The 21894-nt window shown below is 60.0% G+C and overlaps 1 protein-coding gene across 4 annotated transcripts; it reads left to right on the top strand.

Moving 5' to 3' along the window:
* Window positions 1–47: 47 nt before the first annotated feature.
* FBF1 (Fas binding factor 1) lies at window positions 48–21852 on the top strand. Of its 4 annotated transcripts, XM_077192276.1 has the most exons (25): window positions 48–160; window positions 427–528; window positions 814–841; window positions 1209–1250; window positions 1409–1458; window positions 2276–2495; window positions 3535–3640; window positions 3730–3818; window positions 3949–4039; window positions 4596–5462; window positions 7585–7691; window positions 8946–8983; window positions 9111–9218; window positions 9287–9343; window positions 9518–9634; window positions 9860–9930; window positions 10665–10750; window positions 12336–12454; window positions 13938–14060; window positions 15630–15803; window positions 15898–16074; window positions 18480–18617; window positions 19102–19261; window positions 20431–20537; window positions 21712–21852. In XM_077192276.1, the coding sequence occupies exons 2-25, from the start codon at window positions 502–504 to the stop codon at window positions 21769–21771; spliced, it is 3162 nt and encodes a 1053-aa protein (XP_077048391.1). In that variant the 5' UTR covers window positions 48–160; window positions 427–501; the 3' UTR covers window positions 21772–21852. The 4 variants fall into 4 exon arrangements, with proteins under 4 accessions (XP_077048391.1, XP_077048393.1, XP_077048392.1 ...); XM_077192278.1 differs by lacking the exon at window positions 9287–9343 and having other exon boundaries at window positions 9533–9634; window positions 10629–10750; XM_077192277.1 differs by lacking the exon at window positions 9287–9343 and having other exon boundaries at window positions 9497–9634; window positions 10629–10750.
* The last annotated feature ends 42 nt before the right edge of the window (window positions 21853–21894 follow it).

Raw genomic sequence — 21894 nt, 5'->3', positions numbered from 1 at the left:
GCTATGGCAGCGAGGGCCTTCCTTAGGGGCGACGTGTTGCTATGGTAACGGCGGGTTTCCAATCAGGCACCGCGCGGGGCAGCCCCGTTGCTATGGCAGCGGGGGCCTTCCATGAGGACGGCGCGCAGTATGGCGGCGCCCATGGCGAGCGCGGGAACGGGTGAGGGAACGGGAATGGGAACGGGAGCGGGAGAGGGAATGGGAGGAAACGGGAACGGGAGAGGGAACGGGAGCGGGAATGGGAACGGGAGAGGGAACGGGAGAGGGAGAGGGAACGGGAGAGGGAATGGGAATGGGAATGGGAACAGGAGAGGGAACGGGACCGGGAACGGTAGAGGGAGGGAGAGGGAACGGGACCGGGAACGGTAGAGGGAACGGGAGAGGGAGAGGGAACGGGACCCGAGCGGTGCCTCCTTCTCCCCTCAGGGCCGCGGCCGGGGCCGCGCTGAGCACGGGGGATCCGGAGCCGGTACCGGGCAGCGGAGCTGGGACCACCCGGGAATGGCGGAGGGACCGGGACGAGCCAGGGTGAGTGAGGGGAGACGGGGGGAGACGGGTGAGGGGATCCAGGTGTGGGATCCAGGTGTGGGATCCAGGTGTGGGGATCCAGGTGGGATCCAGGTGGAATGGGCTGGGATCCAGGTGTGGGGATCCAGGTGTGACAGGTCCAGGATCCAGGATGGATCCAGGTGTGGGATCCACATGAGGGGATCCAGGTGGGATCCAGGTGTGGAACCCCTCCTGTCTCACCTTTGCCATGTGGGGAGATTTCGGTGTTTCCGTCTCTCCCAAGGGAATTTTGTCTCTCCCCAGGCTGGCCGGGCCCGGAGCAGCTCCCCAGGTGAGTCCTTACCTGCCCTCATCCCCTCACCTGCTCTTACCTGTCCTAATCCTCTCACCTGCCCTCACCTGCTCTCCAGGGGATTTGGGTCCCTGGGAATGCTGGGATGGAGCAGGCTGGGAATGTCCCAGGGGACAGGTGAGGTGTGACAGGTGAGGTGTGACAGGTGAGGTGTGACAGGTGAGGTGTTCCAGAGACAGGTGAGATGTGGTAGGTGAGATGTCCTAGGACACAGGTGAGGTGTTCCAGGAGCTTTGCCCACCTGCCTGGTGTGGGGAACCCACCTGGGGCTCACCTGGGCTCACCTGGGCCCACCTGGGCCCCCCTGGGGCTCACCTGGGTTCACCTGGGCTCTGTCCTGTTCCAGATCCCATCGAGGACGTGCTCGGGGAGCTCCTGGGATCCGATGGTAACGGGGGAGCTCCCAACGGGGTCACCTGGGGGAGGTCACCTGGGATAATCTGGGAGGAGTCACCTGGGAATCCCCTGGGCTCACCTGGGGGGATCCCCGCCCTCCCCTTTCCCACCTGTCTCCGTGTCCATCCCTGACCCCTCCCTTGTTTCCAGAGGAGGCCCCGGCTCCGCCCTCCCGAGGTTCCCGCACCTCCTTCCTGCAGGTGAGGCCCAGGTGAGGCCCAGGTGAGCCCTGGGTGATCCCAGGTGAGCCCTGGGTGATCCCAGGTGGGCCCAGGTGAGCCCAGCCCTGCCCCTCCCCTATCCAGGCCAGGCTGAGCCTCATTCTCCAGGTGTGCTCACCTGGGAGCACCTGGGGCCCAAAAAAATAGAAAATTCCCAATGGAGAAGGGGAAATTCCCAAAAACCAGGAAATTCCCAAACCCGGGAAATTCACAACGGGGAATGGGAAATTCCCAAAGAATGGGAAAATCCTAAAAAATAGGAAATTCCCAAAGAACGGAAAATCAAAAAAAAATGGGAAATTCCCAATGGAAAATCGGAAATTCCCAAAAAATGGGAACTCCAAAAAAATGGGGAATTCCAAAAAAACAGGAAATTCCCATTGGGGAAAAGGAAATTTCCAATGGAGGAGAAGAAATTCCCAAAGGGGAATGAGAAATTCCCAAAGAACAGGAAATAGGAAAATCCCAAAGAACAGGAAATTCACGAAGAATGGGAAGTTCCCAACGGGGAATGGGACATTCCCAATGGGGAACAGGAAATTCCCAACAGGAAATGGAAAATTCCCAATAGAGAGCGGGAAATTCCCAAAAATGGGAAATGGGAAATTCCCAAAGAAGAGGAAATTCCCAATGGGGAACAGGAAACTCCCAGTGAATGGGAAATGGGAAATTTCCAAGGAACGGGAAATTCCCAGCAGGGAATGGGGAAGGGGCAAAGGTGAGCGGGGCAGAATTCCCAAGGGATTTGGGATCCCACCTGGGCTGCAGGTGAGGGCAGGAGCTGCCCCCTGCCCAGGAGCTGGATCCCATGGATCACCTGGACCCCATGGACCACCAGGATCCCATGGATCACCAGGATCCCATGGATCACCTGGACCCCACGGATCACCTGGACCCCACGGATCAGCGGGATCAGCTGGACGAGCTGGATGAGCTGGATGCAGAAATCCTGGGAATGGCCAGAACTGGGCCCAGAACGGGGAAACGCGGCGGGAAGGGGCCGGGTCCACAGAAAGGTACCAGGAATTCCCAAGGGATCAACCCCATTGCTGTGGGATCAACCCCATTGCTGTGGGATCAAACCCCATTCCATGGGATCAAACCCAATTCTGTGGGATCAAACCCCAATCCATGGGATCAACCCCATTGCTGTGGGATCAACCCCATTGCTGTGGGATCAGCCCCATTGATGTGGGATCAACCCCATTCCATGGGATCAATCCCAATCCTGTGAGATCAATCCCAATCCTGTGGGATCAACCCCATTGCTGTGGGATGGGGGACACGGGGGGGACACTGAGGGACAGGGAGGGGACACAGGGGGGACATGGAGACTCCCAGAACTGGGGACACCCAGAGATGTCCCAGTGCTGGTGGCACCTGGAGATGTCCCAGAGCCAATTGGTGACACCCAGGGATGTCCCAATGTTGGTGACACTCAGGGATGTCCCAGTGTTGGTGACACCCAGGGATGTCCCAGTGATGGTGGCACCCAGGGATGTCCCAGTGATGGTGGCACCTGGAGATGTCCCAGTGCTGGTGGCACCCAGGGATGTCCCTGAGATGTCCCGGTTTTGGTGACACCCGGAGATGTCCCAGTTCGGTGACACTCAGGGACATCCCAGAGCTGATTGATGACACCAGGAGATGTCCCAGTGCTGGTGGCACCAGGAGATGTCCCAGTGCTGGTGACACCCAGGGACATCCCTGAGCCGATTGGTGACACCCAGGGATGTCCCCGAGCTGATTGGTGACATCCAGAAGATGTCCCAATGTTGGTGGCACTCAGGAATGTCCCAGAGCTGATCGGTGACACCCAGGGATGTCTCAATGTTGGTGACACTGGGGGCTGTCCCAGGGATGTCCCAGAGCTGGTGGCACCCAGGGATGTCCCAGTGCTGGTGGCACCTGGAGTTGTCCCAGAGCTGGTGGCACCCAGGGATGTCCCAGTGATGGTGGCACCTGGAGATGTCCCAGAGCTGGTGGCACCCAAGGATGTCCCAGAGCTGGTGGCACCCAGGAACGTCCCAGATGCCATCAGTGCCATCTCCCCAGCCCCTCCCCGTGCCGATGTCACCTTTGGGGACGACGTCGATGACCTGATGGATTCCCTGGGACTCGGCAGCGACGGAGCCGGGAGCGCGCCGGGAACGCCCAGGGGGTGAGGGGACAATGGGGACAGGGATGGTGACAGGGGGGTCCCGGTGCCACCCCCGGTGCCACCTCAGTGCCACCCCAACCTGTGCCCAGCCAGGGGCTCCGGAAGGGCCACGCCGGGACCCAGGAGCAGCCGGGAAAGGCGGAAATCCAGAGGGATCCCAAGGGGCAGGAGCAGCCAGGTGAGCACGGGCGGGATCCACAGGAGAGGTTCCAGGGGGTGAAATCCCACTGGGAATTTTGGCAATTTTGTGGCAATTTTGTGGGGATTTTGGGAATTTTGTGGGAATTCCGTGCCCTGTTGTTCCGCAGGGCCGGGCGGGGCCCGGGCGGAGCCGGGATTTCCCTTCGGATCCTATGAGCCCTCGGTGGCCTCGGGGACCGGGCGGAGACGGGGACGGAGGTACCGGGGGGAGGGAAGGGGGGATGTCCCCACCCGGCTGTGTCCCCAATGTCCCCCACAATGTCCCCAATATTCCCAGTGTCCCCCATTGTCCTCAATGTCCCCATTGTCCTCAATGTCCCCATTGTCCTCAATGTCCCAGTGTCCCCAATGTCCTGAATGTCCCCAATGTCCCCAATATTCCCAGTGTCCCCATTGTCCCCAGTGCCCCCTGCCCAGTCCCCATTGTCCCCAATGTCCCCAGTGTCCCCATTGTCCCCAGTGCCCCATTGTCCCCAATGTCCCTTTGTTCCCATTGTCCTGTGTCCCCAGTGCCCCTGGTGTGGCCATTGTCCCCCATTGTTCCCAATGTCCCCAATGCCTCCACTGTCCCCATTGTCCCCCCCATCCCCATTGTCCCCAGTGTTCCCCAATGTCCCCCAATGCCCAGTGTCCCCCATTGTCCCCATTGTCCCCAGTGTCCCCAGTGTCCCCAATGCCCCCAATGTCCCCAATGCCCAGTGTCCCCATTGTCCCCAGTGTCCCCAGTGTCCCCAGTGTCCCTCTGCCCCCACAGGTGCTCCATTGGGAGCAGCTCCCGACGTCCTTCTGGGGCCGCCTGGCTGGGGCTGAAGGACGAGGATTTCCCGGGACTGGGACAGAAGGACAAGGATTTCCTTGGACTGGGACAGAAGGACAAAGATTTCCTTGGATTGGGACAGAAGGACAAGGATCCCTCAGGACTGGGACAGAAGGACAAAGATTTCCTTGGATTGGGACAGAAGGACAAGGATCCCTCAGGACTGGGATCAAAGCACAAGGATTTCCTGGGATTGGGATCAAAGGACGAGGATTTCCTTGGATTGGGACAGAAGAACAAGGATCCCTCAGGATTGGGACAGAAGGACGATTTCCCAGGACTGGACCCAAAGGACAAGGATTTCCTGGGATTAGGACAGAACGACAAGGGTCCCTCAGGATTGGGATCAAAGGACGAGGATTTCCCAGGATTGGGATCGAAGGACAAGGATTTCCTTAGACTGGGACAGAAGGACAAGGATCCCTCAGGATTGGGACAGAAGGACAAGGACTTCCTTGGATCGGGACAGAAGGACAAGGGTCCCTCAGGATCGGGATCAAAGGACAAGAATTTCCCAGGATTGGGGGACAAGGATTTCCTTGGATTGGGATCGAAGGACGAGGATTTCCTGGGATCGGGACAGAAGAACCAGGATCCCACAGGACTGGGGGACAGGGATTTCCCGGGATCGGGACAGAAGAACCAGGATCCCACAGGACTGGGGGACAGGGATTTCCCGGGATCGGGACAGACGGACGAGGATTTCCCGGGACCAAAGGCCGAGGACCCCCCGGGCCCCGGCGCCCCCGGATCCCTGCGGAATTCCCACCCCCGGAGGGTCCCGGAGCCCCCCGAGCCCGGCAGGTAAAGGGAACCCCCGGGAGCTCCCACCTGGCACCCAGGAGAGTCCAGGATTGGGGTTCCCAGCCCAGGTGTCCCCTCCAGGTGTGCCAGGGAATGTCCCAGGTGACATCAGTGTCCCAGAGTCCCCTCCAGGTGTGCCAGGGAACGTCCCTGTCCCAGAGTCTCCTCCAAGTGTCCCCAGGGATGTCACTGTCCCAGGTGTCCTCCAGGTGTGCCAGGGGATGTCACTGTCCCAGGTGACATCACTGTCCCAGATGTCCCCTCCAGGTGTCCCCGGTGATGTCCATGTCCCAGGTGTCCCAGGTGATGTCCCTGTCCCACAGTCCCCTCCAGGTGTGCCCAGGTGATGTCCCTGTCCCAGGTGTCCCCTCCAGGTGTCTCAGGTGATGTCCCTGTCCCAGGTGTGCCAGGTGACGTCCCTGTCCCAGGTGTCCCCTCCAGGTGTCCCCGGGGATGTCCCTGCTCTGGAATTCCCCCACCTGAGCTCCTCCCACCTCCCTGTTCCCAGGATGAGGCTCCCCTGGCTCAGCTCACCTGGGAAGGCTCAGATGTCACCTGGGAGGGTTCAGGTGTCACCTGGGAGGGCTCAGGTGTCACCTGGGAGGGTTCAGGTGTCACCTGGGTGGGACACAGGTGTCACCTGGGAGGGCTCAGGTGAGCAGTGTGGGGGAGGTGACCCCAGGATGGAGGTTTGGGGTGTCCCCGTTGCCCCCGAGTCCCAAAGGTGGCATCCCTGACACTGGGCAGGTGGGGTGGGACAGGTGACACAGCACAGGTGACATGACACAGGTGGCACAGGTGACACAACACAGGTGACACAGGTAACACAGCACAGTTGGCACAGGTGACACAGCTGGCACAAGTGACACAGATGATGTGGCATGGGTGACACAGGTGGCACAGGTGACACAGCACAGGTGACACAGATGGAACAGGTAACACAGGTGACAGAGGTGGCACAGGTGGCACAGTACAGGTGACATGGCACAGGTGGCACAGGTGACATGGCGCAGGTGACATGGCACAGCACAGGTGACAGAGGTGACACAGATGGCACAGGTGAGATGGCACAGGTGACACAGCACAAGTGACACAGGTGGCACAGGTGACACCACACACGTGACACAGCACAGGTGACACAAGTGGCACAGGTGATCCAGGTGGTGCAGGTGACATGGCACAAGTGGCACAGCACAGGTGGCACAGGTAGTACAGCTGACCCAGGTGACACAGGTGACAGAGGTTACATGGCACAGGTGACACAGGTGGTACAGCTGACACAGGTGTCACAGGTGACAGAGGTGACACAGATGGCACAGGTGACACAGCACAGGTGGCAGAGGTGACACAGATGGCACAGGTGATGCAGCACAGAAGGCACAGGTGGCAGAGGTGACACAGGTGACATGGCACAGGTGGCATAGGTGACATGACACAAGTGACAGAGGTAACCCAGGTGGCACAAGTGACCCATGTGGCACAGGTGACAGAGGTGGCACAGGTGACTCAGGTGGCAGAGGTGACACAGGTGGTGCAGGTGGCAGAGGTCACAGAGGTGACACAGCACAGGTGGTACAGGTGGCACAAGTGACAGAGGTGGCACAGGTGACAGAGGTGGCACAGGTGACAGAGGTGACACAGTACAGGTGGAACAGGTGACTTGGCACAGGTGACTTGGCACAGGTGACACAGGTGACACAGCACAGGTTACACAGGTGGCACAGGTGACCCAGGTGGCACAGGTGATATGGCACAGGTGACCCAGGTGGCACAGGTAACAAAGGTGACAGAGGTGGCACAGCTGACACAGCACAGGTGAAACGGCACAGGTGGTACAGGTGACACAGGTGGTACAGGTGGCACAGGTGACACAGGTGACAGAGGTTACACAGCACAGGTGACCCAGGTGTCACAGGTGACAGAGGTTACACAGCATAGGTGACCCAGGTGTCACAGGTAACACAGGTGACAGAGATGGTACAGCTGACACAGCACAGGTGAAACGGCACAGGTGGTACAGGTGTCACAAGTGACAGAGGTGACACAGGTGTCACAGGTGACCCAGGTGTCAGAGGCCAGGCCCTGCCCCCCTGACTCTCCCCTGGGATTTGCTCCCCCCCAGGTTGGAGCCCCCCAGGTTCGGGACGCGGCCCCGCGGGCAGGTGGCACCAGGTGACATGGCAGAGGTGGCACAGGTGGCACCAGGTGACACAGCACAGGTGGCAGCAGGTGAGGCTCTGTCGCCCCCCAGGTGTCCTCAGAGGTCACCTGGCCTGAGCAGGGGACACCTGGGGACCCTGGGCCCTCCTCTGGAACTGGGGGAGCTGGGCCAGGGGATCATGGGATAGTGGGATATCGGGATAATGGGATAACGGGATCATGGGATAGTGGGATAGTGGGATATCAGGATAATGGGATCATGGGATAGTGGGATAATGGGATCATGGGATAGTGGGATATTGGGATAATGGGATAACGGGATATTGGGATCATGGGATAGTGGGATATCAGGATAATGGGATCATGGGATCATGGGATAGTGGGATAACGGGATAATGGGGTAACGGGATAGTGGGATAGCGGGATCATGGGATAGGGGGATAATGGGATCATGGGATAGTTGGATATCGGGATAATGGGATCATGGATAATGGGATCATGGGATAGTGGGATATCGGGATAATGGGATAACGGGATAGTGGGATCATGGGATAGTGGGATAATGGGATGGGATGATGGGATAGTGGGATATTGGGATACTGGGATAATGGGATAACAGGATAATGGGAAAGTGGGATCATGGGATGGGATCATGGGATATCAGGATGGGATCATGGGATGGGATAATAGGATAATGGGATGGGATAATGTGATGGGATCATGGGATAACGGGATAACAGGATAATGGGATAATGGGATGGAAAAATGGGATAACAGGATGGGATAATGGGATAATGGGATGGGATCGTGGGATAACAGGATAATGGGATAATGGGATGGAAAAATGGTAAAATGGGATAATGGTCTGGGATAATGTGATACTGGGATAACGGGATGGGATCAATGGGATTAATGGGTTGGGATCAATAAGATCGGATGGGATGGCATAATAGGATGGGATCAATGGGATGGGATGGGATAATGGGATAGGATAGGACGGGATGGGATCCATGCGATGGGATCCATGCGATGGGATCCATGCGGTGGGATCCATGCGGTGGGATCCATGGGATGGGACGGGATGGGATCTATGGGATGGGACGGGATGGGATCCATGGGATAATGGGATCCATGGGATGGGATGGGATGGGATAATGGGATGGGATGATAATGGGATTCGTAGGATGGGATAATGGGATCCATGGGATAATGGGATCCATGGGATGGGATAATGGGATCCATGGGATAATGGGATCCATGGGATGGGACAGTTCCATTCCTCCCGTGTGTCCCGTGATGGATTTGTCCCATTTTCCACCTCAGCCGTGCAGGAGGTGCCGGGTCCTGCCACGCCCACTCAGGTGAGTGCTGAGGCGGGAACGGGGAGGATCCTGGGGATCCCTTGGGGTCTGGGCGTGGATCAGCATTCCCAGGAGAGGGGAGCTGCCCTTCCCAGGCCTCTCCTGGGGCATCCCCGTGTGCCCACAGGAGGATCTGCTGTGGGATCCATCCCCGCCCCGCCCGGAGCATCCCCGCGCTCTCCCGTCCTGGCTCTGCCCTGAGCATCCCGCAGCCATCCCGGCCCGGAGGCGCCAGGTGGGTCCTGGAGCTCTCCCATCCCAGCCCCACCAGGAGCATCTGGGATCTCTCCCATCCCATCCCAGCCCCACAAGGAGGATCTGGGATCTCTCCCATCCCAGCCCCACAAGGATTTGGGATCTTTCCCATCCCAGCCCCACAAGGATTTGGGATCTCTCCCATCCTGGCCCCACCACAAGGATCTGGGATCTCTCCCATCCTGGCCCCACAAGGATCTGGGATCTCTCCTATCCTGGCCCCACCACAAGGATTTGGGATCTCTCCCATCCCAGCAGCACCAGGAGGATCTGGGATCTCTCCCATCTCATCAGGATTCCCAAGTTCTCCAATCCCACCAGCATTCCCAGGACCATCCCGGCTGTGGGGTTGCCCTGCGGACCCTCCAGGCCCGGCTGGAGGAGCTGGAGAACCAGGTGAGGCTGAGGGGTCACCTGTGGGGTCACCTGTGGGGTCACTGGGAGGGGTCACCTGTGGGGTCACCTGTGGTGTCACCTGTGGGGTCACCTGTGGGGGTCACCTGTGGGGGTCACTGGGAGGGGTCAGCTGTGGGGTCACCTGTGGGGTCACTGGGAGGGGTCACCTGTGGGGGTCACCTGTGGGGTCACTGGGAGGGGTCACCTGGAGCCTGTTCCCGCCAGGTGCGGATGCTGGAGCTGGAGCGGGCGCGGTGGGGACGGGTCCTGCAGGAGCTCCCGGAGAGCTGCCACAGGTAACGGGGCCTCACCTGTGCTCCCAGATCCCTGCGCCTTCCCTGGATCACCCCGGGGCACAGGAACACCCCAGGAACACCCCAGGATCACCCCAGATCCCCTGGATCAACCCAGGAACAACCTGGATCCCTGGATCACCCCAGATCCCTGAATCATCCCAGGTCCCAGGGTCACCCCGGGTACCTGAATCACCCTGTGGCACGGGATCACCCCAGATCCCTGGAACACCCCAAATCCCAGGATCACCCCAGATCCCTGAATCACCCCAGAAACAGCCTGGATCACCCCAGATCCCTGGATCACCCCAGATCCCAGGGTCATCCCAGATCCCTGGATAACCCCAGACACCAGGACCACCCCAGACCCCAGGATCACCCCAGATCCCAGGAACATCCCAGACCCCTGGATCACCTCAGATCCCAGGATGACCCCAGGATCACTCCCAATCCCAGGATCACCCTGGGGCACAGGATCACCTCTGCATCCCAGGAACACCCTAGAATCACTCTGGATCACCCCAGATCCCTGGGTCACCCCAGATCCCAGGATCACCCCAGATCCCTGGATCACCCCAAAATCACCCTGGGTCACCCCAGATCCCTGGATCCCCCCAGACCCCAGGATCACCCTGGGGTACAGGATCACCCCAGACCCCAGGAACACCCCAGGATCACCCTGAATCCCTGGATCACCCCAGATCCCTGGGTCACCCCAGATCCCAGGATCACCTCAGACCCCAGGATCGCCCCCGAATCACCCTGGATCTCCCCAGATCCCCGGACCAGCCCAGACCCCAGGAGCAGGACGAGCAGCTCACAGGTAAATCCCCTCCGAGTGCACCATTCCCGTGGGATCCTCTGGATCCCATGGGGCTCAGAGCTGATCCCACGGGATCCACACGGTCCCGGGACAGATCCCGGAGCCCAGAAGGGTCCCTGGGCCTGCAGATCCCTGTCCCAGCCCTCCTGGGGGATCCTGGCCAGGGGCAAGCAGCGCTGGAGCAGGGGCTCAGCTCCGTCTGGGATCGCCAGGAAACGGGAAAAGTTCACAGGGTTCATGGGATTCATGGAATTCACAGAATTCACAGAATTCATGGGATTTGTGGAATTCACAGAATTCACAGAATAGCAGAATTCACAGAATTCATTGAATCCACTGAATTCACAGAGTTCACAGAATTCATGGAATTCACAGAATTCATAGAATTCACAGAATTTGTAGAATTCTCAGAATTCACAGAATTCACAGATTTCACAGATTCACTGAATTCATGGAATTCACAGAATTTGTAGAATTCTCAGAATTTACAGAATTCGCTGAATTTGCAAAATTCGCAGAATTCTCAGAATTCACGGAAGTCACTGAATTTACAGAATTTGCGCAATTCACAGAGTTTACAGAATTCATGGAATTCACTGAATTTACAGAATTCATGGAATTAATGGAATTCACAGAATTTGTAGAATTCTCAGAATTCACTGAATTTACAGAATTCACGGAATTAACGGAATGCACTTAATTCACAGAATTTACAGAGTTCACAGAATTCATGGAATTCACAGAATTTACAGAGTTCACAGAATTCATCGGATTCACAGAATTCTCAGAATTTGCAGAATTCACAGAATTTGCAGAATTCACTTAATTCAGAGAATTCAAGTTGTCCCTGGCAAGCCAGAGGCTGGCAAAGTCCTGATCCAGATCCCACAGTGGGATCTCCCTGTCCTGGGGTGGGATGGGATGGGATGGGATGGGATGGGATGGAGCACAAACACGGGGTTTTTCTCTGTGGGATCTCCCTGTCCTGGGATGGGATGGAGCAGGAACACAGGGGTTTTTCCCTGTGGGATTTCCCTATCCTGGGATGGGATGGATGGAGCAGGAACACGGGGTTTTTTCCCTGTGGGATCTCCCTGTCCTGGGATGGGATGGAGCACAAGCACAGGGGGTTTCCATGTGGGATTTCCCTGTCCTGGGATGGGATGGAGCAGGAACACAGGGGTTTTTCTCTGTGGGATTTCCCTGTTCTGGGATGGGATGGGATGTAGCACAAACATGGGGTTTTTTCCCTGTGGGATTTCCCTGTCCTGGGATGGGATGGAGCAGGAACACGGGCGTTTTTCCCTGTGGGATTTCCCTGTCCTGTTCTGGGATGGGATGGGATGGAGCAGGAACACGGGTGTTTTTCCCTGTGGGATTTCCCTGTCCTGGGATGGGATGGAGCAGGAACACGGGCGTTTTTCCCTGTGGGATCCCCCTGTTCTGGGATGGGATGGAGCAGGAACACGGGTGTTTTTCCATGTGGGATCTCCCTGTCCTGGGATGGGATGGAGCAGGAACACGGGTGTTTTTCCCTGTGGGATCCCCCTGTGGATGGAGGGGGTCCCACCTCGTGCCCCGGCAGCGCTCCAGGCCCGGCTGTGCCAGCAGCAGCGGGACGCGGAGCGGGAGCAGAGCCGGCTCCAGGAGGCCGTGGCTGACTTGGAGACCAGGCTGGGGGAGCGGGAGCAGCTCCTGGAGCAGGTGAGGCCCCATCCCTGAGCTTTGGCCCTGGCCTGAGGCTGTGACCATGGCCATGTCTCTGTCCATGTCCGTGTCCCAGGTCCCTGTCCTGTGTCCTGTGTCTGTGCCTGGCTGGGGGAGATTCCTGCTGGGATCCCCTCCTGCAGCTGTGTCCATGTCCCTGCTTCTGTCCGTGTCCTGTGCCTGGCTCCATCTCTGTATCCCATGTCCATGTCTTTGTCCCTGTCCCTGTCCCTGCCTGTGTCTGTGTCCCCTGTCCATGTCCCCTGTCCCTGTCCCTGTGTCCCATTCCCTGTCCCTGTCCATGTCCCTATTCTGTGTCCGCTGTCCCTGTCCCCTATCCCCAGTCCCTATTCCCTATCCTTGTCCCTGTCCCTATTCTGTGTCCCCTATCCCATGTCCCTATCCCCGTCCCATGTCCCCACCCTGTCCCTGCCTGTGTCCCATGTCCCTGTCCCCTGTCCCCATCCCTGTCTCTGTCCCACTCTCCTGTTGCCTCTCCAGGAGCGCTGCTCCCCATGTCCCTGTCCCTGTCCTTATCCCCGTGTCCCTGTCTCCTGTCCCCTGTCCCCCATCCCTGTCCTTGTCCCTGTTCCTATCCCCTGTTTCCTGTCCCATGTCCTTGTCCCCATCCCTGTCTCTGTGCCTATCCCTGTGTCTCTGTCCCCTGTCCCCATCCCTGTCTCTGTCCCACTCTCTGGTGCCTCTCCAGGAGTGTCGCTCCCCATGTCCCTGTCCCTGTCCCTATCCCCTGTCCCTGTGTCCCTGTCCTTATTCCCTCTCCCTGTCCCTATTTCATGTTCCCTTATCCCATGTCCCCACCCTGTCCCATGTCCCTGTGCCCATCCCTGTCCCTGTCCCTATCCCCTATTCCCCATCCCTGTCCCTGTCTCTTTCCCCATCCCTGTCCCCGTGTCCCTGTCCCCGTGTCCCTGTCCCCATGTCCCATCCCCATGTCCCCGTGTCCATGTCCCTGTCCTCGTGTCCCTGTCCCACGTGTCCCTGTCCTCGTGTCTGTGTCCTTGTCCTCGTGTCCCTGTCCCTGTCTCTTTCCCCATCCCTGTCCCCATCCCTGTCCCTGTCCCCATGTCCCTGTCCCTCTCCGTGTCCCTGTCCCCATGTCCCTGTCCTTGTGTCCCTGTCCTTGTGTCTGTGTCCCTGTCCCTCTCCGTGTCCCTGTCCCCGTGTCCCTGTTTCCGTGTCCCCATGTCCCTGTCCCAGTGTCCCTGTCCCCATGTCCCTGTGTCCCTGTCTCTTTCCCCATCCCGTGTCCCTGTCCCCGTGTCCCTGTGTCCCTGTCCCCGTGTCCCTGTCCCTGTCCCTGTCCGTGTCCCCGTCCCCGTGTCCCCGTGTCCCTGTGTCCCTGTCCCCATGTCCCTGTCCCCGTGTCCCTGTGTCCCCATCCTCGTGTCCCCGTCCCCGTGTCCATGTCCCTGTCCCCGTGTCCCCGTGTCCCCGTGTCCCACTCTCGGTGTGTCCCCAGGAGCGCCGTCGCGCCTCAGCCGAGCGCAGCCGGGCGGATTCTCTGCGGGAGGCGCTGGAGGAGCAGCGGCGCCTCTCGGCTCAGCTGCTGGCCATGGAGAGGGCGGCGCTGGACGAGGCCAAGGTGAGCGGGGACAGGGCCCAGGTGAGCCCCAGGTGAGCGGGGACAGGGCCCAGGTGAGCCCCAGGTGAGCCCCAGGTGAGCGGGGACAGGGCCCAGGTGAGCCCCAGGTGAGAGGGGACAGGGCCCAGGTGAGCCCCAGGTGAGCCCCAGGTGAGCCCCGAGCAGGGAGGGGCTGAGGCTCCCCCAGGGAACCACTGGGGGATGCCAGGGTGGGGGCCTGGACCCGCTCTGGGAGGGACTGGGGTGGGGAGGGGGCTCAGAACCAGCCAGGATGGGAGCAGGACTGGGAGAGAGGCTCAGAACCAGCTGGGATGGGAACTGGAATGGGAGAGGGGCTCAGAACCAGCAGGATGGGAATTGGAAGGGGCTTGGAACCACCTGGATGGGAGTGGGACTGGGAAAAGGGTTCAGGACCAGCCAGGATGGGAACTGGAAGGGGCTTGGAACCATCTGGGCAGGTGTGGGACTGGGAAAAAGTCTCAGAACCAGCCAGGATGGGAGCAGGACTGGGAAAGGGGCTCAGAACCAACCAGGACTGGGAAAAGGGGCTCAGAATCAACCAGGATGGGAGCAGGACTGGGAAAGGGGCTTGGAACCAGGCAGGACTGGGAAAAGGGGCCCAGAACCAGCCAGGATGGAAACTGGAAGGAGCTCAGAGGCAGCCAGGATGGGAGTGGGACTGGGAAAGGGGCTCGGAACCAGCCAGGATGGGAACTGGAAAGGGCTTGGAACCACCTGGATGGGAGTGGGACTGGGAAAAGGGCTCAGAACCACCTGGATGGGAACTGGAATGGGAGAGGGGCTCAGAACCAACCAGGATGGGAATCAGGACTGGGAAAAGGGCTCAGGACCAGCAGGATGGGAACTGGAAGGGGCTTGGAACCATCTGGGCAGGAGTGGGACTGGGAAAAAGTCTCAGAACCAGCCAGGATGGGAGCAGGGTTGGATAAAGGGCTCAGGACCGGCCAGGATGGGAACTGGGCTGGAAAAGGGGCACAGAAGCAGCAGGGTGGGAGCAGGGCTGGGAAAAGGGCTCAGGACCAGCCAGGACTGGGAAAAGGGCTCAGAACCAACCAGGATGGGAACTGGAAGGCGCTCAGAACCAGCAAGGATGGGAACTGGGCTGGGAAAAGGGCTCAGGACCAGTCAGGACAGGGAAAAGGGTTCAGGACCAGCAGGAGGGGAACTGGAAGGGACTTAGAACCATCTGAGCAGGAGTGGGACTGAGAAAAAATCTCAGAACCAGCCAGGATGGGAGTGGGACTGGGAAAGGGGCTCGGAACCAACCAGGACTGGGAAAGGGGCCCAGAACCAGCCAGGATGGGAGCAGGGCTCGGGACTGGAAGGGGCTCAGGACCAGCCAGGGTGGGAGCAGACCTCGGGGCTGGAAGGAGCTCAGGACCAGCCAGGATGGGAGCAGGGCTCGGGGCTCAGGTCAAGCCTCTGGACGCCCACCCCGGGCCGGAGCTCCGGGGCTGGAGCGGCCTCTGTGATTCGCCGCCGGGAGCGGCAGGGCCGGGCTGTAGGAGGGCAGAGCCCGGAGCCTGGAGCCGTGCCCGGTCCCCGCAGGGCGCGTGGCTGGAGGAGCAGCGGGCGGAGCTGCGGGAGCGCTCCGAGGAGCGGCGGCGCCTGGCGGCCGCCTGGGCCGAGCTGCGCTCGCGGGAGCGGCTGGGCCGGGAGCGGGAGGAGCAGCACAAGGAGCGCGCCCTGGGCCTGGACACGGCGCTGAGGAGCCTGGCCAAGGTCCCCGAAGCGCACCCAAAGGTGCTCCCAAAGCACCTCCTCTCCCCCTGCTCCAAGGGACGGGACAGGTGAGGTTTGCTGTGCCCCACCCCAGGATCAGGCAGAGCTGAAGTTCCGGAGCAGGGAGATGAGATCCAAGGAGGAGCAGCTGGAGAGGGACAGGGAGGAGCTGGAGGAGGCCTGGCGGGAGCTGAGGCTGCAGAAGGAGAAGGTTCTGAGGGCTGAGCAGTGCCTGCAGGAGCGGGAGGAGGAGATCCGTGACCTGGCAGAGGTAAACGGAGCATCCGGGCTGGAACTGACAGCTGGGAGCAGGGCTGGGGCTCCACATCCCCCTGAGCTGGGGCTCCACATCCCCTGAGCTGGGGCTCCACATCCCCCTGAGCTGGGGCTCCACATCCCCTGAGCTGGGGCTCCACATCCCCTGGGAGCTGGGGCTCCACATCCCCTGGGAGCTGGGGCTCCACGTCCCCCTGAGCTGGGGCTCCACATCCCCCTAAACTGGGGCTCCACATCCCCCTGAGCTGGGGCTCCACGTCCCCCTGAGCTGGGGCTCCACATCCCCCTGAGCTGGGGCTCCACATCCCCTGGGAACTGGGGCTCCACATCCCCTGGGAGCTGGGGCTCCACATCCCCTGGGAGCTGGGGCTCCACATCCCCTGAGCTGGGGCTCCAAATTCCCCTGAGCTGGGGCTCCACATCCCCTGAGCTGGGGCTCCACATCCCCTGGGAGCTGGGGCTCCACATCCCCTGGGAGCTGGGGCTCCACATCCCCTGGGAACTGGGGCTCCACATCCCCCGAGCTGGGGCTCCACATCCCCTGGGAACTGGGGCTCCACATCCCCCTGAGCCATGCCTGGGGCCATTCCCATCCCAGTGCCGTTCCCCCTGTCCTGGTGCTATTCCCTGTCCCAGTCCTGGTCCCATTCCCTGTCCCGTTCCCATTCCCTGTCCCGTTCCCATTCCCTGTCCCATTCCCATTCCCCATTCCCCATCCCCATTCCCCATCCCCATCCCCATTCCCATTCCCGTTCCCATTCCCAATTCCTGGCGTTGCAGCGCTCGCTGCAGCAGCAGCAGGAGGGGCAGCCCATCCCCATTCCCATTCCCCATTCCCATTCCCCATCCCCATTCCCATTCCCCATCCCCATTCCTGTCCCAATTCCCCATTCCCCATTCCCGTTCCCCATTCCCATTCCCGTTCCCGGCGTTGCAGTGCTCGCTGCAGCAGCAGCAGGAGGGGCAGCCCATTCCCATTCCCCATTCCCATTCCCATGCCCATTCCCCATTCCCATTCCCTATTCCCCATTCCCATTCCCTATTCCCCATTCCCATTCCCCATTCCCATCCCCATTCCCATTCCAATTCCCATTCCCGGCGTTGCAGCGCTCGCTGCAGCAGCAGCAGGAGGGGCAGCCCATCCCCATTCCCCATTCCCCATTCCCATCCCCATTCCCCATTCCCCATCCCCATTCCCCATTCCCATCCCCATTCCCCATTCCCATTCCCCATTCCCATCCCCATTCCCCATTCCCCATTCCCATCCCCATTCCCCATTCCCCATTCCCATCCCCATTCCCCATTCCCCATCCCCATTCCCATTCCCATTCCCCATCCCCATTCCCCATCCCCATTCCCATTCCCATTCCCCGTTCCCCATTCCCCATTCCCATTCCCCGTTCCCATTCCCATTCCCCATTCCCCATTCCCCATCCCCATTCCTGTTCCTGTTCCCATTCCCATTCCCCAATCTCCATTCCCATTCCCGTTCCCGTTCCCGTTCCCGTCGTTGCAGCGCTCGCTGCAGCAGCAGCAGGAGGGGCAGCCCATCCCCATTCCCATTCCCATTCCTATTCCCATTCCCATTCCCCATCCCCATTCCCATTCCCCATTCCCATTCCCCATTCCCCATTCCCCATAACCCCATTCCCATTCCCATTCCCCCTTCCCATTCCCCATTCCCATTCCCCATTCCCATTCCCCATTCCCCATTCCCCATAACCCCATTCCCATTCCCATTCCCCCTTCCCATTCCCCATTCCCATTCCCCATTCCCATTCCCATTCCCCATTCCCCATCCCCATTCCCATTCCCATTCCCCAATCCCCATTCCCATTCCCGGCGTTGCAGCGCTCGCTGCAGCAGCAGCAGGAGGGGCAGCCCATCCCCATCCCCATTCCCATTCCCCAATCCCCATTCCCGTTCCTGGGGTTGCAGCGCTCGCTGCAGCAGCAGCAGGAGGGCCAGCCCATCCCCATTCCCATTCCCCATTCCCATTCCCGTTCCCATTCCCGTTCCCGGGGTTGCAGCGCTCGCTGCAGCAGCAGCAGGAGGGGCAGCCCATCCCCATCCCCATTCCCATTCCCATTCCCGTTCACATTCCCGTTCCCGGTGTTGCAGCGTTCGCTGCAGCAGCAGCAGGAGGGCCAGCCCATTCCCATCCCCATTCCCATTCCCATTCCCCAATCCCCATTCCCGTTCCCGGGGTTGCAGCGCTCGCTGCAGCAGCAGCAGGAGGGCCAGCCCATCCCCATTCCCATTCCCATTCCCGTTCCCATTCCCCATTCCCGGCGTTGCAGCGCTCGCTGCAGCAGCAGCAGGAGGGCCAGCCCATCCCCATCCCCATCCCCATTCCCATTCCCCATTCCCCAATCCCCATTCCCGTTCCTGGGGTTGCAGCGCTCACTGCAGCAGCAGCAGGAGGGCCAGCGGGCGCTGCGGGAGTCGCGCCGGGCGCAGCAGGAGCAGCGGCAGCGGCTGCAGGAGCTGCAGGAGCAGCAGGAGCGGCTGCGGCAGCAGGAGCAGCGCCTCACACAGGCAAATACCCCCCTCCTTCCCTGGAAAACACCCCTGGAAAATACCCCTGGAAAATCCCCCCTCCCCAGAAAATCCCCCCTCCCCAGAAAATCCCCCTCCCCAAAAAAATCCCCCCCTCCCCGGGAAATCTCCTCAGAAAAATCCCCCCCTCCCAAAAATTCCCCTCTCCAGAAAATCCCCCTTCCTTAATTCCCACATTTCCCATTCCCACATTCCCCACATTTCCCATTCCCACATTTCCCACATTCCCACCTTTCCCATTCCTACCTTTCCCACTTTTCCCTTTCCCACATTCCCACATTTCCCACATTTCCCATTCCCACCTTTCCCATTCCTCCATTTCCCATTCCCCCATTTCCCATTCCCCCGTTTCCCATTCCCACATTTCCCACATTCCCCATTCCCCCATTTCCCATTCCCACATTCCCCACCTTTCCCATTCCCACCTTTCCCATTCCCACCGTTCCCGTTCCGGTTCCTGCAGGGCCGGCGGAGCCTGGAGCGGCAGCGGGAGCAGCTCCGGGAGCTGCAGGAGGAGCTGGGCCCCGCCTTGGGGACAGGGACAGCGCTGGGGACAGGGACAACGCTGGGGACACTGCCAGGGACACTGCCAGGGACACTGCCAGGGACGGGGACAACGCTGGGTATGGGGACAATGCTGGGGACACTGCCAGGGACACTGCTGGGTATGGGGACAGGGACACTGCTGGGGACACTGCCCGGGACGGGGACAACGCTGGGTATGGGGACAGGGACACTGCCAGGGACACTGCCAGGGACGGGGACAGCGCTGGGGACAGTGCTGGGTATGGGGACAATGCTGGGGACAGGGACACTGCTGGGGACAGGGACAGCACTGGGGACACTGCCAGGGATGGGGACAACGCTGGGTGTGGGGACAGGGACACTGCTGGGTATGGGGACAGCACTGGGCACAGGGACACCGCTGGGGACAGCACTGGGGACACTGCCAGGGACACTGCCAGGGACGGGGACACTGCTGGGGACACTGCTGGGTATGGGGACACTGCTGGGGACAGGGACAGTGCTGGGGACAGGGACACTGCTGGGGACACTGCCACAGACAAGGACACTGCTGGGGACAGCGCTGGGTATGGGGACAATGCTGGGGACAGGGACACTGCTGGGGACACTGCCAGGGACAGGGACAACACTGGAGACACCACTGGGTATGGGGACAATGCTGGGGACACTGCCAGGGACGGGGACAACGCTGGGTATGGGGACAGGGACACTGCTGGGGACAGCACTGGAGACACTGCCAAGGACGGGGACACTGCTGGGGACAGGGACATTGCTGGGTTTGGGGACACTGCTTGCTATGGGGACAGTGCTGAGTATGGGGACAGCACTGGGTATGGGAGCACTGCTGGGGACAGGGACAACGCTGGGGACAGGGACACTGCTGGGGACAGGGACACTGCTGGGGACACACACCTGGGGGGTCACACCCACGCTCCGCTGTGCCCTCCTGCAGGGGCTCCCAGGCTGCTGCCAGCCTTGGGGACACTCCTTGGGGACACTGGGGACACTGGGGACAGCGACACTCTGCTGTCCCCTCCTGCAGGGGCTCCTGGGCTCCTGCCAGCCTTGGGGACACTCCTTGGGGACATTGGGGACACTCTGCTGTCCCCTCCTGCAGGGGCTCCCGGGCTCCTGCCAGCCCTGGGGACACTCCTTGGGGACATTGGGGACACTCTGCTGTCCCCTCCTGCAGGGGCTCCCGGGTTCCTGCCAGCCTTGGGGACACTCCTTGGGGACATTGGGGACACTCTGCTGTCCCCTCCTGCAGGGGCTCCCGGGTTCCTGCCAGCCTTGGGGACACTCCTTGGGGACAGCGGGGACAGCGCGGCCGCACTCTACGGACACGTCCTGCTGCTGAAACACCGCGCCAGGATGGTGGGGACCGGAGTGGGGATGGGAATGGGGGCACTGGGAATGGGGGAAAGGGTTTGGGATTGGGGGAAAGGGTTTGGGATTGGGGGGAAAGGGTTTGGGATTGGGGGAAAGGGTTTGGGACTGGGGGAAAGGGTTTGGGACTGGGGGGAAAGGGTTTGGGACTGGAGGGAAAGGGTTTGGGATTGTGGGAAAGGGTTTGGGAATGGGGGGAAAGGGTTTGGGATTGGGGGAAAGGGTTTGGGACTGGGGGAAAGGGTTTGGGATTCTGGGAAGGGGTTTGAGACTGTGGGAAAAGGGTTTGGGATTGGGGGAAAGGGTTTAGGATTGTGGGGAAAGGGTTTGGGAATGGGGGAAAGGGTTTAGGATTGTGGGGAAAGGGTTTGGGAATGGGGGGAAAGGGTTTGGGATTCTGGGAAGGGGTTTAGGGTTGTGGGAAGGGTTTTGGGATTGGGGGAAAGGGTTTGGGATTGTGGGAAAGGGTTTGGGAATGGGGGGAAAGGGTTTGGGATTGTGGGAAGGGGTTTGGGGTTGGGGGAAAGGGTTTGGGAATGGGGATTGGGGGAAAGGGTTTGGGAATGGGGGAAAGGGTTTGGGATTGTGGGGAAGGGTTTGGGATTGGGGGAGAGGGTTTGGGATTGGGGGAAACAGATTTGGAATGGGGGAAAGGGTTTGGGACTGTTTTGGGAATGAGGGAAAAGGTTTAAGATTGTGGGGAAAGAATTTGGGATTGTGGGGAAAGGGTTTGGGATTGTGGGGAAGGGTTTGGGATTGGGGGAGAGGGTTTTGGGATTGGGGGAAGGGGTTTGGGACTGTCTGGGAAATGTTTTGGGACTGAGGGAAGGGTTTGGGACTGAGGGAAGGGTTTGGGAATGAGGGAAGGGTTTGGGACTGAGGGAAGGGTTTGGGAATGAGAAAAGGGTTTGGGAATGAGGGAAGGGTTTGGGACTGTCTGGGAAATGTTTTGGGAATGAGGGAAGGGTTTGGGAATGAGGGAAGGGTTTGGGAATGAGGGAAGGGTTTGGGACTGGCCAGGGGAGCTTTGTGGGGTTTGTCGGTGGAAGGCAAAGGAGAAGGGATTGGGAATGGCCGGGGCTGGGCTGGTGGGGGCTCAGAACCTTCTGGAAGGGCCCGGAGCTCCCGGCTGGGCTCAGGCCGGGCCCCTCGCCCCCCTCAGGACCAGGATTTCCTGGAGAGCGAGCGGCAATTCCTGGAGAGCCTGAAAAAAGGGCCCTGAGCCCTGGGACAGTGAAATGGAGCCTGGGCAAAAGGAAAAGAAACATTTAAAAATAAATAAAAATTCCCTGCTGAGAAACTTCCTGTTTGCCAAGAGAAAATTGTATTTTTGTAAAAATAAAAA

Source organism: Agelaius phoeniceus, chromosome 32 (assembly GCF_051311805.1).
Source record: "Agelaius phoeniceus isolate bAgePho1 chromosome 32, bAgePho1.hap1, whole genome shotgun sequence".
Classification (NCBI taxonomy): domain Eukaryota; kingdom Metazoa; phylum Chordata; class Aves; order Passeriformes; family Icteridae; genus Agelaius; species Agelaius phoeniceus.
The sequence above is the reverse complement of the archived record's forward strand: the minus strand, read 5'-3'. Positions and strand labels throughout refer to the sequence as shown.

Excerpts from the sequence above, each read along its gene's own strand:
- FBF1 (XM_077192275.1), top strand. The coding sequence starts at position 502 with ATGGCGGAGGGACCGGGACGAGCCAGG. Across the intron at positions 529-813 it reads AGGGACCGGGACGAGCCAGG|GCTGGCCGGGCCCGGAGCAG; the intron begins GTGAGTGAGGGG and ends GTCTCTCCCCAG. Across the intron at positions 12,455-13,937 it reads GGGAGCAGCTCCTGGAGCAG|GAGCGCCGTCGCGCCTCAGC; the intron begins GTGAGGCCCCAT and ends GTGTGTCCCCAG.